This window comes from Periplaneta americana, chromosome 9 (assembly GCF_040183065.1).
Source record: "Periplaneta americana isolate PAMFEO1 chromosome 9, P.americana_PAMFEO1_priV1, whole genome shotgun sequence".
NCBI lineage: Eukaryota > Metazoa > Arthropoda > Insecta > Blattodea > Blattidae > Periplaneta > Periplaneta americana.
Genome location: NC_091125.1, coordinates 74,976,695 through 74,986,080, shown reverse-complemented (window position 1 = coordinate 74,986,080; position 9,386 = coordinate 74,976,695). Strand labels below are relative to the sequence as shown.

Here is a 9,386-nt window from a genome sequence, read left to right as displayed (position 1 = left end):
ATTAGGAAACTTAAGCTTTCTTAAAGCTGGAGATGAGGTTCAAATCCCAACAAGACAGTGATAAGTGTGACAAAGAAAACTATGTCTATACAGTACATGATCACTGATCACCAATAAAATAAAACAGACGAAAAAGTGGTACTGCTACTGTGATATGATCACAGATCTGAAGGATGTCAATGACTGAGATACTTAACTTGGTGCAATGAACTTGACAAAATCTCAATCCAAAATTAATTATACCACGATATCATCAACCACAAAGTGTGACAACTCAGTTTGACGAAAACAACCACAATCATACAATTGGGAATAAGTCTACCAACCTGTTCTGGTTACACTAGTTTGTGTTATTTATGGATAAGATGCAATTTAAAATTATAAACATCACATTAAAATTTTACTTGTGTGAAAACTGTTCTCCTTACCTGTTTCTCGTATTTCTAAAGCATTTTTTAACTACATGTTGACACATTCTCTGTATGACGACGTTTTTCTTGATTAACTGACTGTATTGACACAAATCTAGTACGACTTCGAATTCACTCACTGGCACAAAAAGTTAAACTTTTTTTTTTTTTAATTTTTAAGTATTCAAACAAATGGCTGTATGTTTGTAAGTAGAAAACAATGGAATTGTTAATTAAACAAAATGTAGGTAACATACCGGTATATAATTGTAGTAACCAAAATATTTTTGACAGGTAATAGCATTAACTTAAAATCTTATAACAATAAGAAAACTGAAATGTTCTGCTTTTTGTGCCAGTCAGTGTATAATACAAGATTTTTAGTTGTCTTATATGAAAAAAATAAAAATAACTCAATATAATGACATGCACTTTGAAATGTTATACAACGAAGAAACTTAAAAGTTGCTTAAGGTTAACTGATGTGAAATTTCAATTTTCTACATTCTAGGTAGATCTCTGAACTTTTGTATAGTTGTCCTGCTGCATATAAATAGTCTATGCAAAGTTTCTGCTACATATAAATAGTCTATGCAAAGTTTCATCTCATTTGGTGCAGAAATGTATGAATTATTAACAATTTTGCAATTTTAAATTGTGTAAATTTAGGTTTTCAAAACTTGCTGTTACTCCCACAAATTCAAATATTTTGACCTGAAATTTTGTCTGCATACTTGTTCAACTCGAGCATAAAGAAAAATTAACATTAAAAAAAAAACCATGAGTGTTAGGTATAATCCTGATAGTAAGTTTTGTTAAGAACACATGAAAATCATGCCTGTAGTACAAAATTTACAGAAAATGAAAGTGAAGGAAATTGACTTCAAAGTTTGGGATGATAATAATGAACCAGATCTCTGTCTTTTTGATTTTCTAGGCATTTTGAAATAAATAGGCCTAGCTAATTAAATGCAAAATTTACCTTTATATACATTACCACGCTGTGCACACCTAACCTTCACTATTAAATAAAGACTGAAAAAAAAAAAACTATGTAAACTTATGAAAACACTATACTGGATAAGTATTATTTACAAATCACTATAGACTGTAGATACTATTATAACACTAACAATAAAACTGTTAGGAACTTTCAAATATTTCTTGTATCAGAAACAAGAACCAAGCATGGAAAACATGTTATGGCTACTAGCAACAAGTGGAATTTTCCTTTAGACGAGAGTTGTGCTCTCCCTTGTAACTGAATATCTTTCAAAGAAAGCAGCCTTTGCCAAGTGACATTTGTTGGATTCTAAGAAGAACTATTTCGAGAAGATACATTGGCTCAATCAGGTATCTAATATAATAAATAATGTATGAAATACAGTGTAATTTCCAAGATGATCGCAGAATTCAGAGTGGAGGGCGTGGACGGGGCATTTAAATTACCAGTCGGAGCACGCAGCCTTTTAAAAATGTGGCCCTACAAAGCTGATAGACCGTTCGTATGGCCATGAAAATTGACAGAGAGCTCTTTAGACCATAAACAATTTTTTGAAGATAAAAACAAAAAATCATTTTTTTTTAAACAAAAATGACAAAACCTCACACCAGTGTATCCTTAAATTTGGAAGTTTTCAGTTCCAGTCTTACTCCCTCCTCTGCCTGAAAAGAGATAGGCTGTACATTTTTCACACAGATGTTTTAATGTAAAAAAAAACCATTGTATTAGATTTGTGTCAATATGGTATTTTAAATCAATTCGAACTTCATTATTATTTCAAGTTTCTCAATTAGCATGATTCGCTGTTTTATACATGTCTACTACTTTAGTTGAAGCCAATGCTCTTGTAAAGCATGTAAAAAGGTAGAGGTGGGGGGCATGGAAGTAGAGCTCCATGCTTTCCATGACCTCGGTCGGCACTAGAATGAGGTGGTGTGGTCGGCACCACGCTCTGACCGCCTTTTACCCCCCAGGAAAGCCCCGGTACTCAATTTTATAGGAGGCTGAGTGAACCTCGGGGCCGTTCTGAAAGTTTGGCAACGAGAAAAAATCCTGTCGCCACCTGGGATCGAATCCCAGACCTTCCAGTCCGTAGCTAGCTGCTCTACCATGTACTTCATAAAATGGATTAAGTCCAGTAATGAGTCTAAGACATTGTTACATTCAAGAAATTTTTATTGGACTTCAGTTACAAAAACAATTACACTGAACATATCAATACCTACGTAAGTACATAATGACAGCAGCTACACATTTGTCAACAGGAGTCACTCTTCCATATGCATTTCAGAGTAGCAAATGACCTGGAACTTACAATTGCAGGATTCAATTCAGTGCACAACACACATAATATAAAGAAACTGACCAAAGACCATTAGCACGAAGTGAATATTATACTAATGTTACTGACACAAAAAGATGAAAAAAGACTTTTAAGACTACTAACTTTAGGAATAATTTCAATATTAACATGAAATATTTAAGTGAGTAATTTGTTTCTATAGTTCTCAAATTAATTTATCAGAGATGGTATGAGCATTTGAAATGTTGATACGTGGGGAAGACAAGCTCATACTAAGGGAGATGAAAGAACAATTGAAGGAATTTGTGTAACCAAACTGTAACACCCTCAACTGAAATAGCTCCTTGAAGAGTCCAAATTTTCAAAACCCCCAAGTAATGTTATCTCATCTTAATTCTATTTCCATTCATCTCAACGTCTTGATGATAAAAACAGCAAAAATATTCTGTATTCATTGGAGATTCCGATCTTTTGACACACAAATTAACTGCCCAATATAATTTACTTCCCAAGTAATACTGCAGAAACATTAAACTGAACAAGTCTAAGTTGCATAAGCAAATACTAGTCACCTATCACACTGCTTAACACATAATCCACTCATCACAAATATTACATGCAATAGCCTAATTACATGACTTCATCAGCAAGTATTACAATATGATGAACTGAATACCACGTAAAGGGATTAAATAATGTATCCTAACATGTTGGAAGAATACAAAAACTATTATATGAAAGCACAAATGTGTTGATTTTGAAGGTATACAGACTGTAATAAATAACTAAACTATGTTGATTAATAATAATAATAATAATAATATAATAATGAACTAAAAAATTTGCTTGCCGTTTCAAAAGTTCTTGTGAATGCATGTTCATGCCATGCTCAGAAATTTAAATGTCATAACAGTTACACATTATTAACACCTTTTCTTTCTGGTATGGTGTTGGGGAAGTGATACATTTTAAGCTGTTATCTATATTTTATATTATCTGCTATGTGTCAAGCTGCTATCATTATGTACTCAGCAAACGAAGATTTAAAAATATGAACTGAAATGACATCGTGGAAGTAAAATTTACGCATAATTCAGTTTTGGAAAATACTGAATCAGATATATGACTTGAAAGCAGTGTTGATGGGTGTTTGCAGTTTGGCAGATATGTCTAATATCGATCATTTACTGTACACCAATTTAGAAGATATCATCCCATTATAATAACGATTGTTCAGACTACAATAATTGAACAGTTTGAGACAGTTCTTACCATCTGTTAATTTATTTGAGGGAAACGAGAACAAATGTGGAATGTTTATTTTTGCATAAAGTTGCAAGTTAATTTCATATAAAAATCACAAGCCATAGCATTTCAGTATTGGATCTCTCCCTTAGCATTCTTTTAATCCCATTTTTGGAACACTATTAAAACTGTCTGAACTTCTTCGAAGTGGGATAATATCTTTCTTACGAACTAATAATGAAACTGAGAGGTACGCTACCCAAGTCTCTGAGGTTATCTCACAAAAACACATCAATTAATGCTTAACTATGACATCTACTACAGGACAAAAGCAATGCTCATACCAGTAAAATTCCTTCAATTACTTCTTCTTCCTCCCACGAGCTCTGGCAGCAAGGGCACCCCTGGTTGCCTTGTTCCGAGCACTGTTGCGACCGCGAGATGGTGAGTCAGTCTCCTGCTTCGCAGGTGCAAGGTCATCATCAATCATATCATTCAGGCTCTCTGTCTCACCTTCACCGTCAACAGTGTCCAAAAGATTCCCAATATCACGATCGACTTCAGCCCATAAGTTGTCATCTGCAACAAGGGAATCTTCCTTCTTTACCTTTGTTTTGTCTTCTTCCTCTTTACCCTTTGATTCAGCCTGTGCATCTTTGCGTTCATCTTCAGGATTAGATTCTTCTGCATCTGCCTCTAGGGGATCGTACTTCTGACTACCATTGGTGGGCTGCTTGTCCTCAGCCTCCTCTTCTTTCTCCAGCTTGGTGCCAGCAACCTCTTTCCCCCTGTCATCATTTGCTGTGGTCACCGACACATCTGCATCTTCATCTTCCTCCTCTGCATTAGCCACCTTACGACGCTTCCAGTTTCCCTCATCATCCACTGTGCTCATATCTTCTGTTCGTTTCGTGGCCTGTGAAGCAACAATTTAAATTTATTAGGGACCGTGAAAAGTGGTGAATAAATTCACGGAAGAGTGGTGTAAAAATGTTGGTCATAATTTAAAAAAATATAACATTTCTGCCATTGCAGTAAATAAAATAAATCTTAAAAACTAAATAAATGCTGCAAATTTACAATATATCGGCACAACAGACAATATATTATTGTATATCTTAGTGTTATCACAGTAAAAATTATGCATTTAACACAACCACTCAAGCTCGAACTCGACAATTTTAACTAATCTTAAAATTAACAATCATTTAGATCCGTGCAAATATATTGTATACTTCAATCCAATATGGCGACTGGTTTCATGATGCTACTTCACAAGTCATAATAAAATCTTAGAAAATTACATTTCGAGGGAAAGGGAAATATTTGTAAACCCAGGAACAAAATTTGAGCCACGTGAATTTCGTTTCTGGGTCTGTACAAAATCCTGAAAAACATCTTATTTCGCGTAAAATTTTGTTGAATTTTGCTAACATAAAATACATTTACAATGACTCCTATTATATACATCAAAGTAGCAATTTTTCTGCCTTAAAAAATTTGCGCCAAAATCCATTCATGAAATTCCAGGGTCCCTCCCTACTCATAGGCCTACAGTATAATGTTCAGGAGTAACTCTCGACACTCGATACTTTTGTGTCAAATTCATCAGCAACAGAAAGATCTATCAGATTATGTATTACAATAATAATAATAATAATAATAATAATAATAATCAGGGAAAGGATTTATATGTAAATACATATTTACTTATAAAGCTAATATAATTTATATTTTGCATTATCTTTATGTTTCACAATGTGTAGGGTTGAAAAATCCTACTTTTATTTTCCATATTTTTCCATATTTTAGAGTTTAGTACATATTTTCGTTAATTTCCATATATTTTCCATATTTCATATAAAACAGTCCATATTATATTAGGTTTAACAATAAAACAAAACAAAATTCCATTAACTTTTAAAAATACATTTCAACAATAGAGATTTAAACACATGTTCAGTAATCCCTTTAACATCAGAGTTATTTGAAAATTAGCAGTCCTATCAACAATGGGAAAGTAAGTTACAAAACTGTATTAATTTAATTTAAAATTTTTAACAGACTTCAGTTGTGCAGCTCAACAGTTAAATGCCAGTCAGAGTACACATAGGTTCAGTTTTGTAAATCATACTATAAAGACGGTAAATATGCCAAAAGTACGTCATTCAGTCAATTTAAAATCAAAACTAACAAGTTACATTTCAGAATTTAAAGAAGATGGTTTATCAACTGACAATAAAATATTATTTTGTAATTTGTGTCAGTGTGCAGTATCATCTACACAAAAGTTCCTGGTGCAACAACACATTACAACTAGTAAACATCAGGCCAACAAACAACTAAATTCCAAGCAGAGACAATTGTTTTTAACACAACCAACAACATCGAATGTAAGATCTGAGTTTAACATCGACCTGTGCCGTTCTCTCATCTCTGCTGATATTCCTCTCTACAAACTAAAGAATAAGGTCTTCAGGGAATTCCTTGAAAAATATACTCAACATACAATCCCGGATGAGTCAACACTTAGGAAGACGTATGCTCCATCCATCTACGATGAGACAATACAGAAGATAAGAGATGAAATTAAAGATAGTTCAATTTGGGTTTCCATTGATGAGACTCCCGACAAAGAAGGTAGACTTGTTGGTAATGTAGTTATCGGTTTGTTAAGTGAACAATATTCTGAACGAATTCTTTTACATTGTGATGTTCTAGAAAAGTGCAATAACAAAACTATAGTTAAACTGTTCAACGAAGCTATGGGTATCCTGTGGCCAAAGGGTATTATGTACGATAATGTGTTATTCTTTATTAGCGATGCTGCCCCTTATATGGTCAAAGCTGGACAAGCATTATCTGTTGTATATCCTAAATTGACTCATTTTACTTGTGTGGCGCATGCATTTCATCGTGTGGCAGAAGTGGTCAGAGACAATTTCCCTAAAGTAGATTTGTTGATTTCATCAGTGAAAAAAGTATTTCTCAAAGCTCCCAGTAGAGTTAACGTGTTGAAAGAAATGTACCCTGAAATTCCATTGCCACCAAAGCCAATTTTAACTAGATGGGGTACATGGCTAGAAGCAGTTGAATATTATGCCGAACATATAGACTCTATTAACAATGTTCTCCTTGCATTGGACTCTGAAGATGCAGTCTCAATTGATACTGCGAAAACAGTTACCTGTGACATAAGTGTGAAGAATGACTTAGCTCACATTCAGCATACATTTTCATGCATCATAAAAACGCTCAAAAGTCTCCAAAATAGGCACCTTTCACTATCTGAAAGTTTTGAAATTATAAATAGTACTGTGGAACAACTGAATCGTGGTAGAGGTAAAGTTGCAGATGCAGTAAGAGCTAAGGTGGACACTGTACTTTCAAAAAACCCTGGATATGAAGAACTACAAAAGGTTGTTGCTGTGATGAGTGGTGAATCAACAGTGAAGATTAACTTGGACTTATCCCCAGCAGACATTGTGAAATTGAATTATGTACCAGTTACTTCTTGTGATGTCGAACGCTCTTTTAGTCAGTATAAATCTATCCTCAGAGACAATAGAAGAAGATTCACTTTTCAGCACTTGAAAGAAATGTTTGTAACCTATTGTTATGGTAACAGACAATAAAAATTGTGTTTTGTTGAAACTACATTGGAAGATAAGGTACGTCCATTATATTTTTTGTTTAGTTTGATTAAAATGTACCAATATTTAACGTACATAGTCATTTTTTTATAATTTTAAGTCCATATTTAATTCCATATTTTGGTAAAAATCCATATTTAATTCCATATTTTGGTAAAAATAACTACATATATATTTACATATTTCATATATTTTTAGTCCATATAAATCCGTTCCCTGATAATAATATAGAAGGCTATATACTTCCAGTGGGATTTCTCATCAAGGGAATGAAATGCTGGTAGAAAGGAAGAGTAGCGAGTACTGTAAGCAGGAAAAACTAGTGTTAAATATACCCAACGTATTGTAAGCACTTTAAACACAAAATCATCATCATATCCCTCACGTATTAGACCCTACAGGATCTGTTATGGTCTCATGCCAGCGCTTTCGTGGTCTTCCCAATTTCCTCTTTCCTCTTGGTACATAAGTAAGAATCTGTTTAGGCCATCTAGTGCGATCCATCCTTTCGACATGTTTTTTTAAACACAAAATATGACTATATAAATCTGGGGACATAGACAGGGGGCAGGAAGGGGGACTGACACGCACACACTCCTCTCAACCTCTTATTTTTTATCTTCACTCGGTTTTACAGATTGTCATAAGTGTGTGTTTTTCTCACTTTAAATAACACAGTTAATTCTTTAACAGGTGTTTTTTTTTCTTCATGTTTTCCTATTACTTTAATTTTCGCCTCCGGTGGAAGCATCTTACGTTTAAAATACATTATTAGTGTATAAATTGAATTTCAGTAGGTACTGCAATTCAGAGTGACATTCCACTAGAACTTCACTAACCACTTCTAAGCAGGAAACTGATATTTACAGGTATAGCACATAATATAGTCAGTAATCTTTCATTCCCTCATAAAAGTGAAAGTTCCAAAACAAAATTTAATAATTTAAATTTTTCGAGTTCTTGAAGAAGGCTTATTAACAATGGAGTCAAAGAGAAGGCAGGTTAATGGTCAGGCACGCTATGAAATGTTTCATATAAAACAATTTTTATCTCGAAAAAGAAGCAAAAAACGAGCAAAATTGTGTGAAGTGTTTTTGTTCGAAATATCTTAAAGAATATCTCCCTGAAATTAATGATATTACTTACGGTTCACCCTGTATATTGAGAACAAAAGCTGAAGAAGACGAGAACACACGAGAGATGATGAATGAAATTTCTATTTTTTACATTTTTCAAGCTACGTCCTTGATTTTTTGTACACAATCACGGTGTGACAAGATTTTCAAAAATTTGCATATTTCAAAGTGAAATATATCACTCAATTTTTCAATAAAATGTCTGATTTTTTTTTTCTTGGCAAGACCAGTGGCATATTTAGGGGTTAGTTTTCCTATATCTTTACTACAAAGAGAGGAAACAATTTTTATAACACTGCAAACCTAGAAATAAAAATTACCATTTCCACTACAAATATTTCATAAAAAAAAAAGTATTAATTTAATGATAAAACCCATGTGCTATTTTGTTAACAGAATGTATTATAGAACATGCAGTAAAAATTTCACGCTCCTAGCATCAAAATTGTAAGTGTCTTTACACTTCGAACCTGACGAAATATGCTAAAATAAGTGTGAGAAAACTGCTTGTAAAATTTGCATGGAATTAAAATTCAAGGATGCAACCATTTGCATAATGCAAATTTTTATGCTTTCAAGCACCACATAGCATTGAAACATGCTCAAGATATAAATAAGAGATTGCAGATTCATTTT

The 9,386-nt window shown here is 33.3% G+C and overlaps 1 protein-coding gene across 4 annotated transcripts in view; it reads right to left on the bottom strand.

The window, feature by feature from the left end:
- Positions 1-2,568: 2,568 nt before the first annotated feature.
- Pep (Protein on ecdysone puffs) overlaps positions 2,569-9,386 on the bottom strand; it is a 48,234-nt gene continuing 41,416 nt past the window's right edge. For 3 of the 4 annotated variants that reach the window (XM_069835098.1, XM_069835099.1, XM_069835101.1), the window contains one exon: positions 2,569-4,877. In XM_069835098.1, the coding sequence (XP_069691199.1) occupies positions 4,323-4,877 (555 nt within the window). In that variant the 3' untranslated portion in view covers positions 2,569-4,322. The remainder of the gene's footprint in view (positions 4,878-9,386) is intronic. The other variant, XM_069835100.1, reaches the window with a different exon arrangement.